Here is a 27,317-nt window from a genome sequence, read left to right on the forward strand (position 1 = left end):
AAAAGTTCAAATAAATTTAAAATGATTCACACAAAGGCAGTTTCTCTATTTTAATTGGAAGGAAAGTTCTTTTTTTTTTTTAAATTCTTCTAAACCACTTTGGGGTTATAGCTATTACTATTACATCATTTGGACTGACAATTTTAATATAATTTTATCCTCCCTCCCCCTCCCCCAAGATTTATAACTAATAGAACTTCTTACCATAATTATTAAGACCTTTTGAATGTGAATACAAATTATAACAAATATATCTAAACATGGGAAAGAAACTTGATGGCAAAATGAAATAAAGTTAAAGCAATTGGTATTTTTAAAATATCGGATTTTACAAGAAAGGGGATGTATGAACTTTTGAAATAAAAACTATAAAATGCGCATTATAAAGTTGGAAAGCTTGTTTTAAAAATAAAAACATTATAAATAATAATACTGAAATTATTATGGACTAAGTTTAAAATAATAAATAACTAAATTAAAAGATATCGATATGAATATTGATATCGTTGGGCAGCCATGATGAGAAAATAATGAAAACATGGCATTTCGGCGCAAAGTTAAAAAGTGTCTGCATGTAGATATATAGCCCTGAACTTTGGTATGAATAAAGTTTTGATGTTATTCTAACAACAAGCGTTTTTATTTTAAGAACACACGCTGTAAATAAAAAAGTAGTCGTATTTGAAAATTGTCAAATTTTAACTTCATATAACTCCTGAAATTTATGATGGATTTTTCATTACTTGGCTCCATTTAAAAGGAAGTTGAAAGACGAAAATAATGATACCAAATTATCTGCAATATTCCTCTTTAAATCGTAGTTATGCATCTTTAATTAAAGCCCCTTAAACACGAACAGCAATTTCCAGTCACAACTTTCTTATGGTGGAATTTGACTCCCACGGCTGCTGCTCACTAAACTGCCTATTGACAGGAATTTTGAGAGTGTTCAAAGCATTGATGACGATGAGAGCATTAAATTGTTAAAAATAAACAACATTGATAGTAGCCACCTGAATTTTTTGTCGGAGGTCGAGCTCATTGTCTTCGAATTAAAAGGTTCAAATTAATGAAATTTTATACTGAAATTTATCTTTTCATGGGAATTTCCTTATTTGGTATTATACCCACAGGGATGTTAGACCTTTATTTGTATTTTACCATATGATAAACTCATTCTATGGATGATTCAGAGATATATGAGGTTCAGTTTAATTGGAATTTGAAGTTGATGGAGATGCTTATAAACCAAAGTAGCCTATTGAAAGAATCTAGATAGCTCATAGCGGCCAACTGTCCAGATAGAATCGGGACTGTCCCTGTTCTTGATGTCTTTGTATCATTATTATTTTTACAAGGAAAATTGTTCGCTCAATACCATCCTATTTATGGAGCGTGGAATTGGTCCACATTTGACCCTATGGTTCTTTACCTTGACGCAGTGGGGCAGCTTGTATGTCTTGATAGAGCTATACCAGAGAGATCATCTTATCTCAGGAGGGTCACTCGTGTTGAAAAGGTTTTTTAGTTGGAGCTCATCGTGATGTTGCAGACATGGAATATTGTAAGGTGAGACTTCGGGGAGTATCGTGTTATTTTTGGAAAGACTAAAATGATATAATTTAAAAACTTTTGTCCTGTTGGTAATGTCATACTTGAATCAACTCCATACCCTGTCATAGTTATTGGGGGCTGTGAATTAATGCAATGGTCACTGTTAATTGTTTTAAAAGGTTTTTATTCAGGAGCTCATCATGATTTTGGAAACAGAGCTTAATACGTTTTAAATATCTAGTGCGACTCAGGGAGTATCCTGCCATCTTTGGAAAAGCTGTAATATCATCAGTTTTTTCTTTTATGTCTTTGTACTACCCTGTTGTTTACGTCATTTTCTTCTTGTGTTGATTTACACAGTGTTCTTGGAGTCTCTGAATTGGGTGCAATGAATGTGTTGGTGGTAATTTAGTTTGAAGCTCACAGTGATGTTAGTAGTAGTATCGTTCAGCTACACTTCTATGTTCAAGGTATCAATCCAGGTTCAGAAGTCATCATCACATTTGTTGATGGTTTCAAATTCCCCTTCCAGTTTTGTCTCTGCGCAGTCTAGTACGAGGTGGTTTGCATGCTTGGTTGCACTTTGGGCATTCTGGTGATTCTTGGAGCCCCCATTTGTGCATGTTGGCAGCTGTTCTTGTATGTTTTGACCGTAGTCTATTTGCAGCTGCCCAGTATTTTCTTGGTTGATCCTGTAGACCTGGGAGACTTTTACGGTGATGTTGAGAAGTAAGTATCTGACTTTTAAAAAAGTGTGGCACGAGGAGTAAACTGTCATCTTTGGAAAAACTAAATTCATAACCAGTTTTTTCTTTTGTTGTACCCTGTATGTTTCTACTCGTCACATCAACATCACTATCAGTACTACTACAACCGCCACCACAACCACATCATCACTATCACTGCACTACAACAGCAGCCACCACCACCATCACATCATCTCTACCATTACTATTACTACAACCACCACCACATTAACGTCATTACCAATACCACTACAGCCACTACCCATGTATCATTCTCACTACCACCACTGCTACAACCACCACCATTAGGTTTTGGAGCTTTACTTCATTTGAAATAAAGGGACTTTGGATGGTGTTTTGTATTGTGTTTACTTATCGTATAGTTCTAATCAGCTATCACTTTAGAATTATAGGATATATAAACACAATGCCAAATACCATCCGAATTCCCTTTTCTTGTTTGCGGAAATTCCTCTTTCGGCATTGGAATTCCTACCAGTTGTGTCTGAAATTCCTGTGAGCCAGATTTTAAGTTGGCTTGGGCTGAGAATCTTCCGCCTAAATGGTGGTTTATCTCCGCCCATCACTATCACTTATCAATTTTTTTTTATGAATAAAAAAGACTCACTACAACCACTCTATCATCATCCCTACTACTACTACTACAACCACCACCACATCATCATTCCTACCACAACTACTACTAACCCTACTACCACCACTACAACAACCACATGTTGTAATAATAATTACACTTTCAACTTTTTAAATTCCTCCGAGTGGTATGTGGTGTCAGAAATTGATGTGAGATACATTTTGGATTGCATCTCTGTCACTTTTGATGAAACATCATACATATTTATAAGTTATAGTCATATGGATGGGTCAATGTCTACGCGCTGACAAATCTCCTCCTTTTTGGTGACCAGTCATTCTCATCCCTGGTTGGCATCTCTGCCTGCTGGTAACATCATACTTGACTCTACTCCTTGCCTGTCATAGTTATCAGGGGCTGTGATAAATGAATGTAATATGTCACTAATAATTTATAATATAAAACGTTTTTATTCGGGAACTCCTCGTGATTTTGCAAACAGAGCATATTACTTTTTTTAAAAGTGTGACTCAGGGAGTATCCTGCCATCTTTAGAAAAACTGTAATATCATCAGTTTTAGTTTTATCTTTTATGTCTTTGTCCTACAATGTTATTGACTTTATTTTCTACTCACGTTGATATACCTGTCGTTGTTAATTGATTAGAGTCTGTGAAATGAATGCAATGCATTGTTGGTAATGTTTTAAAAGGTTTTTAGTCAGGGGGGAGCTCATCATGATGTTGCAAACAGAGCTTAGGTCATCAAGTGTAACCCTGGCAGTATCCTGTCATCATTGGCAAAACTGTAAAATCATAGCCAGTTTTTTTTGTTTTTTTTTCTTTCATCGCTTTGTACAAACCTGTTTTTGAAGTCATTTTCTACTCGTATTGATATACCCGTCGTTATTGGAGTTTGTGAAATGAATGTCTTTTGATGTTTTTTTAAAAAAGGTTTTTAGTTGGAAGCTCATCGTGATCTTGCGAACAGAGCATTGGACATTTTTAAAAGTGTGGCTCAGGGGGTATCCTGTCATCTTTGGAAAAACTAAATTCATTACCAGTTTTTTCTTTTGTTTTGTTGTCATTTTCTACTCATGTTGATATATCGTCATAGTTATGGATTGGATCGGTGAACTAAATGCAATGAGTTGCGTCTGGTAATTTAAAAAAAAAATTTTTAGTTGGATTGGAGCTCCTCATGATGTTGCAAACAGAGCATAGGTCATTACAAATAGTGTGACTCTGAGGGAATCTTGCCATCATTGGAACAACTGTATAATCATGGCCAATTTTTTTTTTTGGTCTTTGTACAACTACAGCTACATTCCTGTTGTTTACGTCATTTTTGACTCATACCGGCATAGTTTTTGGAGTTTGTGAAACGAATGCAATGCTTTGCTGGTAATTTTTTAAAAAGGATTTTAGTTGGGCCTCATCGTGATGTTATAGGCAATTGCAGTGATGTTTCACATTTTTTAACAGTGTGACTCAGGGAGTTTCCTGCCATTTTAGAGAAAAGCTGTGAAATAATTAAATTAACAGATTTCTCTAGTACAACCCTGTTGTTGACATCGTACTCTACCATGACTCTACCTTGACTCTACTCATGATGCCAAACCTGTCACTAGTTATTGAAGCTATGAGATGAATTGTTGTAATTAGAGACTGTGTTGTTGGCACTCACTATGGACTCCAGACGACCGTTGGCTAGCCCCGCCCATCAGTTAACTGATGAATTTATTGTTGGGTCCTGTTGACTGTTTACATTAGGTGTGCTGATAGATCATGATGATGAATCATGACCATACATTTCTGACGTTCATTAACTGTGTAATAGTGGCTGCAGTTGTTGTAGTAGTAGCCACTCCAAACTGCGCAATTTTGACATCACCATTATTGTCTCAAAATATCGGTCTTTTAAAACCACTGGCATTTGCTACATAATTGAGCTAGGAACATATTTCTAGCACAGTTTAAAAGTGCTATTATTATTCTTTTTAACGTGTTGCTGGAGATGTGGGTTAAATTGATTTGCTTTGACACCGTTTGTCGGAAATTATTGTTTTGATAGCCAAAGAATACCCCCTCTGGCTGAACTACCCCAATGATTGGATTTATTCACAAGTGGTGCCAAAATAACAGTTTGACTTGGTTAAGTTTTCAAGATCATTAAAAAAAAAAATCCAAGATAAATTTTTTTTAAAGTTGTATCAAAAGAAAGCCCACCTTCTCTTTTGTTTTGTGTCAAAATTTAGTTGGATCCGTTGTTTAGTGTAATTTATGTTGTTGGCTAACTGAACTCTCCTAATTCGAAATCCTTCATACAAACAGTTTTTTAAAGTTGTATCACAGGAAACACCTTATTTCATAAAATTTCTAACATTTTGAGTTCAACCAAATAAAAATGTTATAGTTATTTTTTATTTAAAGATTCGTTTTTCGTTAAAACTGATAACAAGCTTTGATTTTTTTTTTTTATGTCTGTAACTGTATTCTTTAATTTTCTCTGTGAATTTTTGAAATTCCTTTTTTTTTCTCCTCACTTTTTTCCACTATCAAATTTGAATCAATGATATTTTGGTGTAGATGCTAGTTGTGGTCTATTAATTTGATTTTATTCAATAGTACTTATTATTGGCAACTTTTGAAATTTTTAGGTCATGTTCAAATATTGCGCAAATTTGATTTTTTAGCATTTGCAATAATTTCTAACTTAATACTACAGTCACAGTCTTGGAAAAAAATAGGGGATTTGTCAGTATTGTGTACTGTTAAGTTCAAGAAATTTGAGTTGTTTGGGATTATAATTTACGCTGTCAGTGGGATTTGAAAATGGTGTTTTGGTCCACTTGGAACGCGACCAAAAAAAGTTCAAAATTGCATAACGTGGTGGCAGAGTGGTAGTACTGGTGGTGGTGGTGGCAGAGATGACAAAACCGGAAAAAAATCCGGTCTGCAGTAATCAAAAACGGAGTGTCTATTCGTCCTTCAGGTCGTATTCGTAAAAGGTGTCTAGCCCAATAAAAAATCCGGGTTACGAGCAACTTAACTCAAATTTCAGTGAGGTCTTATTGTTGACCACCATCACTACTTCTAGTGTCATCACAAACACCACAGCATCATTTTCACTGCTACAATTCCAACCTCCTTCTTCATAATTATCACCACCACCATCAACACATTATCACTGCTACTGCCACCACTACTACTACATCCATCGGCCATAGGGGGGGGGGGGGGGGATTTCCCTGTCCTGTGGGGAAATTTCACCTTCCCCTTTGAAGATGATGGGTGTCATTTCATTTCCCCAAATAGATAGCGCAGTATAAAAGTGACTAGCAAGTAAACAGTAAACTCCAATGAATCGAGTGTAGTATTAGTTTAATGATATCAGTACTTTGCTGGATATAATAATTGTACAATTCTCAAATAAGATCAGAAAGAAAACAATATGTAACAAAGGAGTTTACATGAAAACAGACTGTATAGATAAAGAATAGACAATGTATACAATTAATTACCAATCAACATACCATCGGTCTTCTCCAATTTCTTGCATTCCAAAAGTAACCTAAGACAAACCTGCAGAAATTTTCCAAGGAAGTTGCAGTTTTAATACATAAAGGCAGTAGTTGCGATATCTAACTTGATTCTATGTGTTCAGACATCTCAAAACGAAATTATGTCTGGATAAACGTGATGCTTAACAAAAATTGAATTTTAAGCCCAACTTGCACACCTTGAGTTAAAATTAATGCATTGCTTTATTTTTATGTTTGTGTTTTTAAGTGTTTTACAGGACTCAACACATTTAGGTCATATCAGTGCCAGTAAAAAGATAGTAAAAAAATCTAGATTTATAATTAAAAACAAGCAACTTAAATTATGATAAAGGGGACTGGTTCAAATAGGGAATAGAAGTATATTCTAAGAACAAACTATCAATGTTCTAGGCTTGAGATCACGTAAAAGTAAAAGTCCCATCCGGACACAAGCACAGGATCCTACTAAAAGGAACACACTCAAATGTTTCAACAATGTCATATTCCTTTTTAAAATTATCAATACATAACAGAGAGATGATTTACGAGAACAAAAAAATAATCTTTAAAGACTAATAATACACATTTGACTGTTTCCCTCTCAGCCAAAGGGCTCAAACAGAGTGGTTGCCGAATCTCTTTTTTCAGTTTCAAGCATCTTTTTGATGACTGCACATTGTATTTAATAATGTCAATGTGAGACGCTCTTTAGTGGGGGCGTTGCAGAGTCGTATCTCTATTGTGTTAACGACACATCACAAGAAGGGACAGACAATGCACTTCCAGTCAAGTCATCATTCCTGTACCTATTTGCCTAGTTTCTAAATATTTAGAAACAACAACTGAAGAAGTGATTTCAACAACAAAATGAAACATCCAATTGCCTCAGCACTTTAACACACATGATGACATTCAAAAGTTAAGAACTTGCACTGGACAGAGATTTATGGAAACAAAGTATATAATAACTGGATACTAAGAACAGACTGACACACTCAAAGTTACATTGTTCACAGCAGGCGTCCATCGAGATAGTGCAGCCATATTCAGTCATTCATTTGCCGAGTGTGTAGTCTTTTCTTTCATAACTTTTGGCGTAAATTGGAGACTGAAACCCTGACAGAGGCAGATGAAAAAAGATGTCTATATGACAAGACTGATGACAACTGCTGATGTTTGTTTTTGTTTTTAAGGGTTTTACGGCGCTTGCAACACATTTAGGTTATATCAGCGCCAGTAAAAAGGAAGAAAATGGGGTAGTAAAAAGTTCTAGAATTACAATTAAAGCATCCAAGAAAAAGTAAGACAAAGGGGAACTGGGAACAGATGTAGATTCCAAGAGCATACCACCAAAGTACTTAGTTTGAGATCACCTATAAGTCTCATCCGGACACAAGCACAAAATCCAACAAAGAGGAATACACTCAAATGCTTACATTATAAATTCAAAATAACAAATATAATAATACACAACAGAGAGATGATTTACAAGGAGAAAAATATCATCTCCCAAAACAATAACTATGCATTTGACTGTCCTCCTCCCAGCCAGGACCCCGACCAGGGCCAGGACAAAACCAAGCAATCTCATTCCAAGACAAAGACAGAATGCAAGTTGGAAAACAATATAGGGGGATAGAAGACACAATAAGTACCTCCCTGCCCACTATGGGAGGTAGGAACCCCACCCAGAACTGCTGATGTAACAGATGTATCTTTCTTCATCTCTTAATATTTCATCCATCAGATGGTGGTATACACCAGGTGTATTTCACATTTGATTAATTCTGAGCGACCAATATTGACGCAGATCCTTTTATGTAACCAGTTTAACAACAGCCAATGAAACACACCTTCATTCATCATCTCAAACTCAGCTAAGTGATTTGGAAACTAAAAGTTTGCTTCCACTCCATTTGTGCCAGTCGTTGCAGAGTTGTCACGGAAATGGATCATCAAAAAGAAGCGAGGAAAAATCCAGCACAGCAACCCCACTCTGTTTGAGCCCAAAGATTCTATCCAGGGCCAGGACAAAGTAATTTCATTCCAAGACAAAGACAGAAAAGAACCTGGGAAAGGAAATAAGATATAAGGAGATAGAAGACACAGCAAAGGTGACCTCCTTGCATGCCATGGGAGGTCAAAAGACCCTGCCCAGTGACCAGTACCAGTCGTCTCAGAACAATGTCCAGGTAAACATTATACTTAAAAATTGAATTTTAAGCTCAACTTATACACTTTGAGTTAACATTAATGCCCTCAATTAGAAGACTGGGTAATGAAAATGTTGCTGCTCGAAGCAAATTATCTCATTCATCTGTAGCGTTTCATTCATCCTGTTTTGTTGATAATGGGGAAACCCGAAACGTTCTTTAGATCTGTTTTTTAAATTAAATTGAAGATTACATTCAATTTCACATTATTATTTATTTCAATTAGAAGAATGAGTTTTGTTTTTTTAATTTCAAAAAGCATAAATTTTATTTTGACTTAAAACTCTTTTTTTTTACTCTGCTAAGCCATTCTGACAGTATACCACTTGTAGATGGTAACAGTAGGCAAGTCTGCTGATACAATATAAATGTATATATTATATATATTTTTTAAAGGGCATTATTTGAATTCAAAATTTTAAGCAGAAGCAATGAAAAATTCCTAAAATGAATAGCCATGTGATACAGAAACGAAATGCATACAATTAAATAAAAATTTAAAAAAAAACAAAATTAAACGCAAGTTCAGAAAGAGAGCAGCATGAAAGACGACCACTGTTCCAAATTTCACACTAGCTGAAAAGATTTAAAAAGACTCACGACAATGTAATACATTTCAATATCAAATTAACAATTAAAGCGAAAAATAAACTAGACTTTGATCAAAGTGAAAAAGTCAAACTATCACAACAAAGAAAAGAAATCAGAATAGAATGAGCAGGTTATTTTGTACACTATGTACAATGGACTGAGGAAACTGAATAAGATTTCAGAAAAAAAAAAATAATAATAATACCCTATGACCTTAATGGAATTAGGTTCATTTGTTTATCTGGTATTGGAATAGCAGAGTCGATTACTTTTTCTGATATCAGACATTGTGAAATTATACGACGTCTCTATACTCGATTTATGTCACTCTTTTAATCAATTTTTTTTTTTCTTAAGTTTTCCAACAGTCAGAACCACTAAAATATTCAATATGAAAAGTAAAGATTACAAAATGGTAACATCCTAATCTTGTTCCATAAAAGTTAAATCTAATTTAAAAGAACTAAAGAAATACTTTATAATTATAAGGGATGGTGTAGTGTAAACGACACAACACAGATGATCTTCTTGAGACAATGTCATTTTTTTATTGCCACATTATGTAATGAACACTATAAATGTTCAAAGAATATGACGCACATGATACTTTTAACAAATAAAAAGATGAATTTTGTTCCTCCATTTCTTAATTTATGTGTGAATTTACATGTGAAATGAATCATTCATTCGTCCAACTTCGTGTTTGGTGCATGTCGTGCTTATTTGTAAATGTAATCAAGAATAAAGCATGCAAGCATTATTAAATTAGCAGAAATGGTAATGATGACAATATGAATATTTTAAAAAAAAAGATAAATATTACAAAAAAGAATGCTTTACCAACGACCTAGAAAAGAAACAAGACTCTGTTTCGAACATATAATATTGTAAATAATCATTATTTGATTTTTCTGCCAAAAAAAAAAAATATGAAATTGAAATTCAACAGATAGAAGGCTTGCACAGTGATAGAATAAAGAGTGGTAATAAAGAAACATGGCAATGTAGGTACACAGATAAATGACTGGATGAACACATGTGTTGTAATTGTAACAGCTACAACGTAGGTAGGCATCTTTGTATCATTATCGTCACAGAAAGATCCTGGTTTATTATTATTATTATCATTATTATGTCACAAGGGTCCCTTTGGAATACAAACATTAAAAACCCAACAGATGTGCGCTTGGTTGACTTATCAAAAAATATCAGTCATATTAAATTCTTTTCTATAAAATTTGAATCTAAAACTGCCTCTGTATTTCATTGGAGTCTTCATTTAATTTTATTACATGTTTCACAATTATACTGACGTCTTAGCTAGAAAAAAAAACCCATTGGGATTAGATTGCATGCCTTAAGCACAGAGAGTTTAAAAAGCTATATGGCAATGATAACATTCAACTGGTTAAACATCATATTCTTAATCATTTGAGTTGCCATCCAGTACTAAACGGGGTTTTTAAATTTTATTTTTAATGTTTTCATCATGTGAGATCATGGGCTTTGATTTTGAGCAAAATTGTAGTGATGTCGCCCACTAAGAAAGAGAAACGGACAAAACATAGAAAAAATAACGATGACAACATCCATGTACAAACTGAATTTTCATGCATCTGTTCAATGTGAAATTAGGAACACATCTTAGATTTCTTTGTTTGTGTGTTTTGTTTGTTTTTTTGTTGTTTTTTTTTTTTTCACTGACTATACAAGTGTTCAAACGAAACAGTCTACATTTATCAAACGTATATGATATTAATATACATAATATATACAACTAACATGCTACGAAATGTGGTACATTTGAATAAAGCACAGAAATTATCATAAATGCTGGCCACTTTATGTTTACAAATACAAGAGACATTATGATTTTCAATAATTCTACTTTCATTGTACAATTTGGAGCGTTTTGATGTTGCATGACATGAACGAGATCCAATATATGATGTGTTTCAAATCTGAGATACTTTAGATTTAGATTGTCTAACAAAACTACCGTTTTAAAAAATCATTTAAACCATTGATTATTCCTACTGGACATATTGATTTTACATGAATTATTACTATTTTAATTGATTTTGTTGTTAACTGAAGGAGGCTTTGAGCCAGAAACGTACAGTATTTAGTATGTATTTTATTCTTTTTCGAAGCTGCTATATTCATTTTGGCTCAACTGTTTCTCTTGGAAGAAGTGCTACTGATTTTATTGCTTTAGTGCTTGGCTGAAGGAGGTCTTGAGCCCTAAAATTCCGAATCAAGTAGGTATTTTTTCTTTTTCAAATGTTATAATATAATAATATTAATTTTTGTTACATAATTTTTCTTGGATAACCACAAGTTTGTAATCAATAATAGCAACAACAACAACAACAACAACAAAAACCAAAAATATTGACAAACTCTCAAAAACATTTTCGTCAGTTTATCAATCTTTTTTGTTTAACAATTGACAATTTAACCGTCATTCACAGTTTGTGCCTTCTATCACAATTATCCATAAATTTGACCAAAATGGAGCTAAGCTGATTATCTGTCTCAAATATTAACAACTCGTGCCTTCATTATGAAGTTCATATTAGTTAAACACATCATAAACTGAAGTCTTGCAAAGTACAGGTATATAAATGAGAGCTACATGTGCCGGTACAAAAAAAAATGTCAGAAAGCCTGTGGGTACACGGGGATGTGTAGCAAACAAATACATCATTCACTTTCTCGTCAGCAAGATTATATCCATCCTCCTTGACCTATTACACACATTCAGTTTCTTGGCTTTTGTATAGACATTGCATTGTATCAACAAAGAATAAATAGATATATATGCAAAAACAATATAGTTAATAATAACATATCTTTAAAAAGAGATATAAAATCAAAATGATGAAGTAAAAAAACATAAATATCCATTATATGGACAGATAACATGATATAATGTTGCATACAGTAATTACTGTCCTGTTAAGAAAAAAAATTAACGACCCCACATTCTCTTTCTTACTATTAGCTTTCATTCACTCGTCGTACAAAGTTACAGTATATCCCACTCAACCTGCTACTTTTCGTTTAAATATGTAATTCTTTTGAAAGTTTAACAAGTGAGCATGGTTTTAAAGACATTCTCATCAAATCAATTATATTTGTTTTCAAGGGTTTTACATTGCTTATGACATTTTTAGGCCATTTCAGCGCCAGTAAATCTTTTTAAAAGGAAGAAAATGGGATGGTCAAAACATCCTGAAAAAGTAAGGCCAAGGGGACTGATTCGAATAAAGAGCAGAAGTAGATTCCAAGAGAAAACTACCAACGCACTTAGTTTGAGATCACCTTAAAGTCCTATCCAGACACAAGCATATGATCCTACTAAAAGGGATACACTCAAATGTTTACAAATGATATTCAAAACAACTTCTACTTTAACAACACCTCTGGTTGGTCCCAAATTTTCTGTTTTTCATCAAAAAGTGTTCCATTGACAATGATAATGTTAACCTTGCTTTGAGTCAACCAATATTTCTGGTCCGACAATGTTGGCTTTATCAGGATTCCACTGTTTTATGCTGGGATAAATCAGGTTAGGAAATTTGTATTTAACATTAATATGACCAGAATTAAAAAATGAAAGTTTTAGACAGGTAAAGAAGCTAAATTCACTCTCCTCGATAAAAAACATTGGTATTAGATTCATATGTTTTAATTTAGACTTGGAATCATTTTGTGTCACGATAATCCCCACATATTGCCATTTTAAAAAGGAGGGTGACATAAATAATTCCCATGGATAATTCCCAAGTATGGCTCTCTCACTAACAATATTGAGTCTTCGAATGTCTTTTTGCATCAGGTTTGAATGTATTGTAATATAACATGAAACCTCTTAATATCACCCAAATAAATGAACGACACAATTACCTTGTGTCTTAAACTGTGATCAACCGAGTCAACACGGCATTATATTGGGATGAACTTGGTTCATAAAATTGCCTTTTGGACTCAACTTATATTAATCTAAGTTCAAGTAAATGTCTTCGTTAAGGAGAGTAACCAATGTTTCTTTAGCTTCAAAAAGACTTCCTAATTCTTATTATGTATTTTGACTTATAAAACATAATGCCAGATAGACAAAAGGTTCACAAATCAAGGCAACACTTTCAAATTTGTAAAGCTCCTATGGTGTGAAATCAATTGTCTTGATATAACACATGAAAACTCTCTATAAAATAAATTTGAGCTAAACTCATTCAAAAGAAAAGTCTCTATTTTTAGGAGACTCAGTAGTTTGGCAAGATATTCTACATGAAATTAAACTGATGTAAAACAGTAAAGTCATTGGAAGTATTAAGTTTTGGTTACGTTAATTTCACTTTAAATATTTACCGTCTAATTAATCACGGTTACAAAGAGCTAAAAACAAAGTGGGGGAAAAAATCCATATAAATAATCACATGTCAACAATCAACCCAAAACAAAAAATTATAATAGATAGATGACAATCACACTTTGGTATGCTTGATTGAAAAGATTAAATTCAATTTCATGTGACACACACGATGAAAATTTTTAAAAAATGAACATGAATATAAAAAAAAAAATTTCGACATCTCATTCATTCACTTTAGAAAAATAATAATGTGTGAAATCTTATATAAAGTAAACCAACAAAGAAGAGTTTAAAAAATATTAACTTTTTGACATGATGATATTGAAATAACAATAATATTCAATTTGATGATGAGTAATGTCATGATTATCATAAAGATGGCCATATGAAATGTTTGTCTGTCCGTTGTTCCCAATACATATTATTTTTAAAAAAATTGTAGTGAGTTTATCCATTATTTGTTCCGAACTCTTGTCAACAAAAACGCAACAGTCAAAAATAGAGTTCTAATGCATACATCATACAATCTTTATTTTAAATCTCATAATCTTTTATCAAAGTCATTTTAAACTGCTAGAGGTTGTTGACTATAAAAAGAAATATCCAAAAATGAAAAAAAAAGAACAAGATTTTAGACATGGAACATTTTGGGATAAAATCAGCATTCTTACTGTTGTTGTGTGGGGGTTTATCTATTAATACCATCCAGATGGTGATATAAGTTTCTGAAAAAAAAAAATTTTCTTTCTCAATTGGCGAGATGTGCAAATTAAAAATACATTTGCAGCAAGTTAAAGATTATTACTTTGTAATAAGCAGTCAATGCTATTTTTGGCTATGAATAAGGTTCAAATGTTGACTGAATCTTTTCTGACCATTAAGAAATTCGTTCTTATAAAGAACTAAAAATCCCAACATATTATCCAAAATAAAATTGTACAATGAAAAATGATGTTATATAATACTGATCATCATGTACGTACAAATACTGTGCAATTCTTGTCCAGCAAACACATCTATGAGTTTCAGTCATTCTTCGTCCAGACTTGTACTCCATTCAAAAGGATTGGATTGTAAATGAAATATGAGCAATAGAATCGGTTCCTTTATAGACACACCACCATTACAAGCATCAAAGTCGTACACATCTCAGGATACACATCATAGCTGCTAGATGTCCACTAATTAGAGGAATTAAGGAATTTTGATTTTCCACCCTATTTTCCCCTATTCTAATAAATAAACTGGCGCCTACCATTAAGCACATTAAATAATGCCTCTAAAAAAACTGTGTATGCCCAATCATGGCATAACTGAAAGACTGGTTACTGATATTGTTCCTGACAAGTAATTCACTGACCAAAAATGACTTTTTTTGTGAAATATGTTCCTTTTTGAATTGATGCAGATATTTCATATCTTTTAACACTAAGTTTCCTCCTTTATTCCGCGATTTTCAGGAATTTATCCTTTAAAAAAATGTTTTCACTGTCAGCTATGACACATACCCAAAAACATATGACACACATGGACACTTACACTCATGCACCTTTCATAAACACACACACTACACACTCATATGTGACCCATCATCTCAAAACTGTATTACGTCGGGATTTACCCAATTCTTAAGGCTCAATTTTAAGCTTAACTTTTTTTTAAAAAATCAAATGAAATATAAGCCTCCGCTGAGAAGAGGAAGACATACAACAACATTAACTACCTGTAACTCTCAACAATGGCCTAAAATGACTCCATACTCCATGACATCACCCTGCCACAAACATCAGATACACATCTGGAATCACTGAGTCTGAGAATGATAGCATGGAGTAGAGACGAGTGGATTGCTTTCGCAAGATCGATCTGCAAAACAGCTGAGGCTGCAAAGTCGGACAACCGTGATGATAAAAGGCAGTAAATCAAGAATGCCATTGAGAGGAGTGAGGTTTGTTTCAGAAACTCTTAAAAAATCCCTTACCTCTCTCTATTCGATTTTCCATTCATATGAACTGGAGAGTTAAATTTCCAACATTCTAATCATTTTGTATTTGAACTCAATCATCTCTATCTAATTAATCACTTCATAACACCAGGTCAACAGGATGGGTCACATTTATTATTATTATTATTATTATTATTATTGTCATTACTGCACAGACGAAATATTACACTTGTTTCCCTACAAATAATCCTTCCATTCTAATGCAATGAATATATTACTTCATTTGTATTATAACGCCCTTTACTACTCATATATATATTTATATTGATATTTTGTAGTGACATGAAGATATTTATCTAATTAATCATTTCCAGTAATCAGAATAAACAAAATCTTTTAAGGTGTACTGTTACTAAAAAAAAACAAAAAACCCTCAATAATGATGGTATATTATGAATCCAGGTTATGACTTAAGAGTGAATCGTGAGATAAACAAAGTCACAGACTTATTCGTATTTTAACTACCTGATAGAAAAATGATAGTTGAGAAATAAATAAGGATGTTGTTATTTTAACATAACATCAAAACATTTCATTTTGGACCTTTTGGGGTTAAAACATTTTATATCAAAAGTGATCATGGCTCGGGTAATACCCAGCTCAAAAAGTATTTTATACGATGATGCTAGTTTTCCTTCGTTGAACAAGTTTTATCCCAACGAATGAGCTGTAGTAATTTCTTTGATCTCCTCTGAATAGTTACACTGACGTGCTTGTTATCTAAGCTCCTGCTTTAGAGCTGTGGATTAGAAAAGAAGGGGAGGAGTTGAGATTTAATTTTTTACTATTTCAAATGAAAAATAATAATATTGAATTATGAACATTCATCACATTTCACTTGGCAATGATTATTTCCTTCTGTCAAAAAAAAAAACTACAGAGTAATGCTTTAAAACTGACAAGTGTTAGGCTCTTCTGTGGCATATTTTATAATTATATTCCATTTTTTAAATCCTCAATGGGGAAATTTGTCTTTAGCGCCTATTCCAAGGTAAGACAGGAATAACCCAGGCATCTGTACCAGTGCAGAGCAACAAAGTGAGCTAGGGCGAGGTCACACAGCCTGGTGGGTGGTGGGTAGTCAAACTCAGAACCTTTCTGGTACTAAGCAAAGACCATACTGCTGAGCCACGCTGCTCCATGTTCATTCAGTCAATGTTTGATGGGTTTCATGGTTTCATGTACAAGTGGGCCACACGTTACTGGAATTCCTTTTTATTAGATCAATAAGGGGCAGAATTGCTCAGCGGTACGGTCTTTGCTTTGTACCTGAAAGGTACAGAGTTTGAATACTTGCTGTGCTGTGTGGCCTTGAGCAAGTCACCTCGCCCTAGCTCAGTTTACAGTGCTGCACTGTGGCTGATGCCCAGGTTATTCCAGTCTTCTCATGGAATGAATAAAGGGAATTTTATCTATTTTATTTTTTTTATTTATTATTAGACATCATTTCGATTACAAAGGTGTCTATGAAACACTGACATTGTGTACTGAACTAAACTTGGGTTTGGCATTTTTATTTTAGCTTACATTACTTAACAAAAAATGATGCAATTTCTGCTTAACAGAAAGAAAAAATCGGGTTTTTTGGGGGGTTTTTTGTAGGAGCAACATTCATGAAAATGACTGGTTAGGAGAATATCATATTTTCTTACCGTCAATTATCTCTAATTTCATCTTGTTGAATTCTTTCCTCATCTCAACTAGTATCTCCTGTTTCAGGGCCTCCATGTCCCCACTTAAGGCCCCACTTCCGTTCACAGGGCCCACTGCCTCCTGTCCAGTTAGAGAGGCATTACGTCTAGGAAAAAAAAAAAAGCAAAAATTGTGCAATAAGATTGTGACTTTAACATTAGGTATTGCTATTACCATTTGGAAATTATTTGACAATTGACAATTGAATGAACTGGTCATCATGGCACCACACCTAAACGATTTCAAGGCCCGACTGACATGGGCCAGCGCCCAATGAGAACACCGATGAAATACAACCAGACCATTGGTTTCTTCAGCGCCAACCATACAGATACAGATACAGACAACTTTTAATTAATCACTTGCCTTAATAATAAATCAGTCAAATATGATTGTCAAAAGTATGCATCAACAATATGTAAACTTGCCATAAAAAAGACAAAAAATAAAAATAAATAATAATCTGTATAATGAAGGGAAGAAAATTTCAAGACAAAAAAATTTCCAACTCAATGCATAATTTTCACTTTTATATTTGTGAATTGTCATTTAAATATTCTTTATGATTGATTTGTTGTAGTTAAATTTAATCACTAATTCAATTTTTAATCCTAATGTTTTTTTAAAAACTAAACATTCTTAAAATTTCCCTCTAAAATTTTAGTTGTTTGTATGTAATGTAAATATCAAATCTGGAGAGAAAAATTAAAATTTAGTCATTTTAAAATGCTTTAGGATTGATATAATGGAGTTAAATTTAATCACATGTTTAATTTTTACTATTTAAAAACAGTTTGTTTTAATTTAATTCCAACAATTTTCCTTTAAAATGGCTATAAATTCCAAACTGGAGAGAAATATCCAAAATTGGCAAATTTTGGCTCCAAACAAAAAAAAAATCTGTATTTACCTATTAAAACTACATAAATGTGGCCGGTTTGAAGTTTGTCTAAAATCAATTGACTCACTATATCCAAATAACTAACACTCACTTTCTTAATGGCTTTGGTGACTCGGATCCGTTGACCTGTCCTGGTCTGGGGCCTGTTCCGTTCCCTGCATTCTTCTCCCAAGGTCTACGAACATCGGGAGAAGAGCTAGGTGGTCCTGCAGGAGGTGGGGCAGCAGAGGAAGTGTTGGAAGGTCCACTAGATGAGTCGTCTCCCTGCATTTCAAGAGAAAATTGTATAAAGAGTTTAAGTCACCTTTTGTTTTTTGTTTTTTTTGTTTTTAAGGGTACTTGCAACACTTTTAGGTCATATTAGCGCCAGTAAAAAGGAAGAAAAAAGGGATAGTAAAAAGTTCTAGAATTACAATTAAAGCACCCAAGAATAAACAAGACAAAGGGGAATTGGCTGAAATAGGGAACAGATCTAGATTCCAAGAGCACACTATCAATGTATTTACTTTGAGAACACGAAATGTCTCATCCAGACACAAGCACAGAGAAACACACTAAATTGTTTACAAATCATTTATATGTAAAAGGAAAAATAATACATGATACAGGAATTACGGATTTACAAGGGAAAAAAATATCATCTCCCAAAACTAACCATACATTTGACTGTTTCCCTCCCAGCCAGGACCAGGACAAAACCAAGTAATCTCATTCCAAGACAAAGACAGAAGGCAAGTTGGAAAACGGATATAGGGGGATAGAAGACACAGTTTGCACCTCCCTGCTCAATATAGGAGGTCAGGAACCCCACCCAGTAAATCAACTTTTCAAACAGATATACAAACCTAACACTGGCAACAATCACATCCTTTCTTTTTAAAAATTTGCACTTATATTAATAATAATAATAATAATAATAATAATAATAATAATAATAATAATAATAATAATAATGATGATGATAATAATAATAATAATGATATAATAATAATAATAATAATAATAATAATAATAATAATAATAATAATAATAATAATAATAATAATAATAATATTAGTAATCATCATCATCATCATCATAGTAATACCTAATAATAATAATAATAATATAATAATAATAATAATAATAATAATAATAATAATAATAATAATTATACTAATAATAATAATAATAATAATAATAATAATAATATAATAAATAATAATAATAATAATAATAATAATAATAATAATAATAATAATAATTATAATAATAATAATACCTAATAATAATAATAATAATAATAATTATGATAATAATAATTATAATAATACCTAATAATAATAATAATAATAATAACCACAAAAATGATCTGTTGCCATTCTAGTACAAATCATCACTTAATAATGGTTTAGGATAAACCTTTGTTAGGTAGTAAATGTATTAAGTAAGCATCACACGCAGATGCCTTTTCTACCCTACCTAGCAAAAATAATAATGGCAAAAACTACTGAATGGATTCAAAGCGCTTTACAATGGATTCCAAGCCAATAGCAACACTTAACAGGTAGGACAAGACATGATGCTGAGGGAACTGCCAACCCAGAATGCCGGTATAGCGAGATAAGGCTTTTTAAAAAAAGGATTTTTTCCCCTAAAGCCAAAAGCACAAAAACTGATTCCGTTTTATCCAGTATTATAAAAATAATAAGACATTTTATACTGAAATTAAATAGAAATATGATATAAAGAAAACATAGAGACGATCAATTAGACATAATAAAAATCAATAATTAATCCCAAAAAAAGACACGGAAAAACAGAATTTCAGAAATTCTGTTAGGATTTATTATATTTTAAGACCCTTGATAAATAAAGAACATCCTGGAAAAAATGGGAGTTGGCAGCTCAGTGCCGAAAAAGTACTATAACAATTTTTGTTTAACATAGACAACACGGGTGTGGTGAAAGAATGTGAGTAAAGAGCCTTTTCAAAGGACTCAACTTTGTGCCATCCACAGCGAGACTTGACCATATGATCTACAGATTGAAGGACTTTACAAAGGATCCCTAGCCAACAGCAACAGACACTGTACATGTAGGTCGAGACATGCTGCCTGTTAGGCGATATTACATTTTTTGGGGGGACAGAGACGACGTTGTTATTGGCCAGAATAACACCCGAGTACTTGTACTTCTTCTTCTTCTTCTTCTTCTTCTTGTGGAAACCTCCAATATTGTCGAGGATCACTCCACAGTTTGAAGGGTATTACATTTTAAAATTGTTATAACACTGGACATAATACTAATATAAAATACATAGATTAAAAGTCACGATGTAAGCTCTAGCAACCGCATGAAGGCATGTTGACAACCGTTTTCAGCCACGTCCGCTGGGAGCCTATTCCACAGTCGGGCGTCCTGTACTGTGAGAGAATGTGAGTAAAGAGCTAATTCCAAGGTTCCAACTATGCTTAGAGCAGGACTCAAACCCTGGACCTTCTGATCAGAAAGTGAGTGTTATACCGCATGACCACATAAACGTGTAACGCTGAACATATTGTTAATTTTAGATAGAACTTTAAATTTTCATACGAATACTTATAAGACAACTAAATGAAAATTTAAAAAATAGTTACCGTATCTCCTGACTTGGCTAGTCTTTGTCTTAATTTCTTCTGCATCTCAGACATTAAATCTCCACCGCCGCCGCCACCACCACCACCACCTCCTCCTCCTCCTCCTCTATTACTACTACCACCACCACCACCTGACACAACACCTCCAACATCTTTTTCCTCTGGCTGTGAATAAAATAAGATGACAACAAAATCAATTACAATTAACCCCCTCCCCAAGACAGAGAGCTTTGCTTTTATATAGCGCAATATCCAGCATCGGCAGCATTTAACATGTAGGAGACATGACTATTGTAAGGCGCTCTTAGATACATTTACTACATTTATATTTCTAAACAATGTGCTGTAAATAGTAAAATGGTGTTCAGCATCGGCAGCATTTTACATGTTAACTGAAGTGATTTTTTCCTGGGTTCAATTTAATCCAATCTAATCCTAAGAATCTAAGAATTGTCAGCCACAGTACAGCACTGCAAAACTGAGATAGGGCGAGCCTACTTGTTCAAGGGCATGTGTATGATGCAGCAAAAGAATGGAACTCTGTAACTATTATGTCAAGAGCAAAGACCTAACCACAACGCTTAGTCAATCTGTCATCTGCATTTTTTGCGGCCGCAATGTTGCAGCTTTGCCTGGGCCCAAACCAAGGGAAGCTACTCTCTACGGGTAATGATCCTTTAAAATCTTTGTAACAATGCTATTCATAATGTAGCCTCCTTAAATGTAATAAATTGTCTTTTATATATATTTTTTCTGTATCGCGTGTTAATTTTTACTGAAACGCTTAGTTCTACTCGGCAAATTTTTGGGCAAATTTCTTGGCAAATTTTGGGTCCCAATTTGGCAAAAAATGCAGATGACAGGTCAATATGCACTGATAATCCTCGCTCATATGAGCTTGGTCACTTAATAAGATCGATCGATTTACAGATATAATATTAGCTGATGTGAGTTGGTCATTCAAAATCGATTAAACAGACATTAGCGCTTAACTTAACTCTATTAAACTCATTTACATCTCTATATGAATGACTAAGGGTTAGACATTGGCAAACCTCACTTAATGAGAAATTCCTACCTTTGATATTACAAAAAATGTAATTTATTGATAACTACTTAAATGAAAGATTCAGCGGTAAAATAATCTATCTGTATTCATTAGGGCTCAAAAACCATTTCGCAATTTTCACATAGTGAGGGCAATCAGCAATTTTGCTGAGGGAAAGAACTCCAGACAAACAGATTGGGACGAGTATTAATGTTTCTGAAGTCATCCTTAGAATGCTCTTCCCAGAATATCTTAGAAACATAATTAGTTTGAAATCAAGATTTTTGGCATCATTTTAAAGAAAAAATATTCATGGATAGATAAGCAACATTAAAAGGGGGGATTGAAAGCAATGTTCTGTTCAAAATTTTTGCTTCCTCGAAAAATGTCATAAAATACTCACCTCCTCCCAACTTAGTTTTCAAAAATTACAGATACTATAAGAATCATTTTCACAATGTTTAACTGTCACAGCCCCCCATTTTTCAACACGAGTTCTTTCTATTCGAAAGCAAAGAACAAGTTACACTGAATGCATTAAACTACATTGTATATAAAATATCTTAAATTATAAATGACAACAAAATATTTCGAGCACAGAAGGGACTACAGTTATAAATAGTTAATGTGATAGTAATATGGAGAATTAAATCTTTAAAAACTCACTACCATCAGAATCCATTACTTAACCCACTAACATAATTATTCTGAATTTTACAATAATACTTTTGACAGTATATATGCATTTTATCACAGGTTATCTCATAATTCAAAGTTGAGCTTGAGTCATTATATGGCCCAATACTGACTCTATGTGCATAAAGCGCTTTACAGGGGGTCTCAAGCCAACAGCAACATGTAACAATTAGGACAGGACATAATTCCTGTAAGTCACTAATACAACTTTTTTTTTTCTGCGAGAGACAAATTTGTTACCAGTCAGGTTCTCATTTAACACCTGAATATGGTGAGACAATGTAAGTAAAGCGCTTTGAGCACATTTAGTGGATATTGCGCTATATAAAGCTCTTTTTTTTTTTTAAAAAGTAAGAACAACTTTGCACAGCGAAAATCTTGACTTGAACCAGGGACCTACAGGTCTTAAGGAGAGTGTCATGTAACAATATCACAAAACGCAGAGTAAAAAAAAAAGGAAAGTAAGTCATAGGAATAGCAAAATAAGGAATAGCAATTGAAAAAGGCTTAAGCCTTACCCGTGTTGTCTTCTTGAGTTTGGCAGCCTGCAATGCGGCAGCCATACCACCAGAGTTGGCACCACCACTACTACCAATACCACCTGTTGGGGGAGGAGGTGGTGGAGGGGGAGGGGGAATACCTGCAGGGGGTGCAGGAGGTGGGGCTGGAGCAGGAGGGGCTGGAGGAGCAGCGGGCGGAGCTGGGGGAGCAGCAGGAGGGGCGGGAGGAGCAGGGGGAGCAGCGGGGGGTGCAGGAGGCGCAGCAGGAGGTGCAGGAGGGGCTTGGGGTATCGGAGCTTTGGGGGCCACAGGCGGCTCTGAATCTCTTTTAACTGGAAATGAAATTGAAAAGAAAAAAAATAATAAAATAAAGATCAGTAAGAATAAGTGTGATGTTGAATTTTGATAGAATGTCCTATCTAAAGGGTGGTAAGTAATGGCTACTGTCCATTTAAAGCTATAGCAAAAACAAAACAAAAATAACATTTAAAATATTGGGACTTCTAGGGTCTTATGACTCTGAAGGACTACTACTGGCGCAACATAGCACCATATTGGATGGACTCTTTCCCATCATTTATCTCAACTGGAAATACATGCAAGAGACTTTTTCTCCCAAACTTTTCTCCCAAAACAAGATTGGCCACACGTAGCACTTCAAGACTCGGAATCTAATCCCGAACGACATCTATTTGTTTTTCAAAATGTTTCCGAGGTCCATAAAGGCCTGTTTGGCTTGAGCTATTCTTGCTCGAATGTCTCGGTTACATCTTCCATCTGTTGTCACTATTGAACCCCTTTCTACGTTGGTAAGTTGCTCACCGTGAATCGTTATATTGCAGGTGTTGTTGTTTTCGGGGTTTTTCTGTATTACCATGCATTCCGTTTTGGTGATATTCACTTCCATTCCCTTGGCTTCACTATCTACTACCACTTTGTCAACAATCTTTTGAAGTTGGATTTCTGATGTTGCAACGAGTACCGTATCGTCTGCGTATCTTATATTATTTATGTTGTGACCTACTTTTATTCCCTTCATATTAGTTATGCCCCTCATGATTGTTTCTTGGTATAGATTAAACAGATCTGGTGAGGCAACACACCCTTGACGGACTCCTTTCTTAATAGGAATGGAATTTCCTGTAGAGTTTCCGATTTTGATAGATGCCTGCTGGGTGTAGTATAATGTTTGTATGAGTCTGAGGTCTTTCTCATCAGCGCCAATGGAGTGCAGTTGTTTTAGTATTTCTTCGTGGCATACTCTATCAAAAGCTTTTTTGTAGTCGACAAAACAGAGGTATAGTGGGGTCTGAACCTGTATAGCTCTTTCACTTAAAACACGGAGGAGGTATATTGCGTTCCTTGTCCCTCTGTCAGGTTGGAATCCATATTGCTAACTAACTATCTGCCTATAAAGTGCTCAGCTATGGAATTTACATGGAAGTATTACCGTTTTGTTTTTGTTGCGGGCTGAAGAAAGGTTTTGAGCCTGAAATGTCCCATGTTATATATTTCGTTCCTTTTTTAAAACCTGTTTTATTTATTTTTGTTCCAATATTTACCCATATCATTTAGATCTTTTGATTAGTATAATTTTAGCAGAAGCCAGATTCAGCAGTTTGCACTGTATTGTATACATAAAAATGTATAGGACCTACATAAAAATAAAGTTATCTATGTGTTAGTGCATGACATAATCAGTCGGAGGTGAAAATTTTGGATTTGCATTTTATTAATTTTTATTATTTATTTTTCATTTCCTGAAAGAATGTGTTCCCCAGAGCATTTTAACTTTTATTTGAAGTAAATCGGGTGACTTTTCATGAAGTTATGGTCAGATGTATAGGAAATGTATCCAGCAACTTTTCTCAAATTTCATAATTTTTCAACTTGACTAGCTGTAAAAAATATTTAGAAGTGAAATTAAGCTTTGATATTTCCCGAAGATGTACAAAAAGGGGTTGATTTAATCATTTATGACAAGAACTCATTTTTGACAAAAATTGACCTTCTAAATTAACTTTGGCCATATCTTACTCAGTTCAAACCTTTTCACCATCCGACTGATTATGTCATTCACTGTAACATATGTCACCATGTAGTAACATCATTCCGCCTGTGATTATCCTCACTCAACCTGCAGAGACTTTTTCTTCCAAATATCCGGATTTCACATTGTTACCGTTTCAATTATATTTGTTGTTGTTGTCTTTGAAGGGCAGTATTCTGTGTGAAGTGTTTTGTTCATTTATGAACCTTTTGTATTCATTTTTGTTCAACATTTCTCTTACTATTTAACAAGACACCTATTATTTATTAAGATGATGTCAGCAGTTTGGACTAAATACATAAAAATCTACTGACATCAAAAGAGCATTTATACAGCAAAATTCCACAAAAGGCGCTCCAAACACTTATCTCACTCAATCCTAGAGATTTTTGCTACTTCTCAAAATTGGAGAGAAAAAATGTACTAAAAATGAGCATTTGCATATATAGTTTTATTCAACTACTTTACAAATATAAAAATTAAAAACATTAGCTTTGATACTACGCCTATAATTTGTCTCAGAAAAATGTAATAAATAGACATGGGGTAAAAGTAACCCGGGTAAACTATGGATATAGTCAGTGTTAGGGTTGAGTGAGTTAAGAAGCGGTCTCTAGCCAACAACAACATATATAGGACAAGACATGATGCCTGTAAGGAGCTATTTTAATTTTTTTTTTTTGACAGAGACAACTCTGTTAACGGTCAGATAATCATTTTACACCTGAGTGCGGTGGCAAAATGGGAGTAAAGAGCCTTTTCCGCCAAAGATTCAACTTTGCACTGCACAGAAGAAGTGTCACACCACGAGACTACAAAGCCGCACATTTCTACTTAGGGTTTCTCCATATAGTTATACCACTTAACGGTTACTTTACTCATCATCATCATCACAGACCCACTTGAGTACAAGGAAATGCATTCTATACAATAAGATATAGGCAATAGAGCTGTGTAATATCATCAATGTAATATTTACTTGAGCATACTATATCACAACAACTTGTGTGCAACGAACTTCATTCTGGTTTAAATGAAATCAAAAGAGGGATAAATTCATCATACTCTCCATCCTACATCGTAATCAGAACTAGCAGCCGATAATGCTTGCTTTTAAACAGGATTTGAATTATTTTAATCTGACTTTTTTCTAAGGAAAGCCAAAAGAGCAATATTCTCTCCATCCAGCATCACTACCAGAGCTGCCAAATGATAATACTAGTGAAACAGGATTCGACGTTTTAAAAATCAGACATTTTACTTTAAAACAAGGATTTTCTTAAGAATTCAGAAGAAAAAAAAGTAAACACAAATAAAGCTTTTTTCATGAACAACCTTTTTTAAAAATTCAGATTGATCTTTCATTTTACCAATGATACAGGAATATTAGTCCTAACGAGTATTTTTTTTTGTTTGAATGTCTTGGTCCATTGAGAATCTTAAGTCTACGTAATGACATTCAATTAGAAAAGATATCGTGAATAACTAATATTTGCAATGCTACTAGTGTTACATCTCTGAGTTATCAAGCTTCTAGAAAAATAGAAAAAGAAAAACACACCAACCCCCCCAAAAAAAGCAAAAAAAAACAAAACACAAACCAAAAAGCGAACAAACCCAAAAGAAAAGATTTAAAAAATAATGTCAGGAGTTTTTAAAACCCTAAAAAAATGGGGAGTTGGCACATCTGCATAATATGTGATAATGAATGTTTAGCGTTGATTTCAGCACATCAGCACCATTCTTTGGTTTACTAATAAAATGTGAGATGACTGAGTGGATAATGATATTCAAAGAACAAAGAGTATAAGCCCCGCTTTCCACTTGTTTTGTTTACTTTTTTAAAACTTTGAGCAAGAATATTAACCCTTATTAGTCGACATCTATAGCTCAGTTGGTAGAGTCCTCACCTCACACACACAAAAACAGACCGGTATTATCGACCAAGTGAATTCAAGATTTTTATTTTTTTAATTTTCAGATCCCTCTGTCCATCCAGCGGTGATTGAGAAACTGAGTCTAGCGTTCTATCAAAAGGGTAGCTAGTAATTGCATTGTCCTGCTAACATTATAGAGACTGGATAAGCTCCTACGCGATGACAATGGGCTTTATTTTATGGCTCTTAAGTTAACTATTTTTTTTTTAAATGTCAGTCTTTTGATGACAAGTTGTACACATAGAAT

General features: G+C 33.8%; 1 protein-coding gene across 1 annotated transcript in view; it reads right to left on the reverse strand.

Moving 5' to 3' along the window:
- Nucleotides 1–8,886: 8,886 nt before the first annotated feature.
- LOC144962490 (uncharacterized) overlaps nucleotides 8,887–27,317 on the reverse strand; it is a 63,346-nt gene continuing 44,915 nt past the window's right edge. Inside the window, exons 6-10 of the mRNA XM_078895481.1 lie at nucleotides 23,102–23,415; nucleotides 20,840–21,004; nucleotides 18,313–18,485; nucleotides 17,281–17,426; nucleotides 8,887–16,367 (exon numbers count right to left, since the gene is read on the reverse strand). Coding sequence (XP_078751607.1) covers nucleotides 16,345–16,367; nucleotides 17,281–17,426; nucleotides 18,313–18,485; nucleotides 20,840–21,004; nucleotides 23,102–23,415 — 821 coding nt within the window. The 3' untranslated portion in view covers nucleotides 8,887–16,344. The remainder of the gene's footprint in view (nucleotides 16,368–17,280; nucleotides 17,427–18,312; nucleotides 18,486–20,839; nucleotides 21,005–23,101; nucleotides 23,416–27,317) is intronic.

Source organism: Berghia stephanieae, chromosome 1 (genome assembly GCF_034508935.2).
Source record: "Berghia stephanieae isolate SIO BIC M18660-M18661 chromosome 1, UCSD_Bste_1.3, whole genome shotgun sequence".
In the NCBI taxonomy this organism is placed as follows: Eukaryota; Metazoa; Mollusca; class Gastropoda; order Nudibranchia; family Aeolidiidae; genus Berghia; species Berghia stephanieae.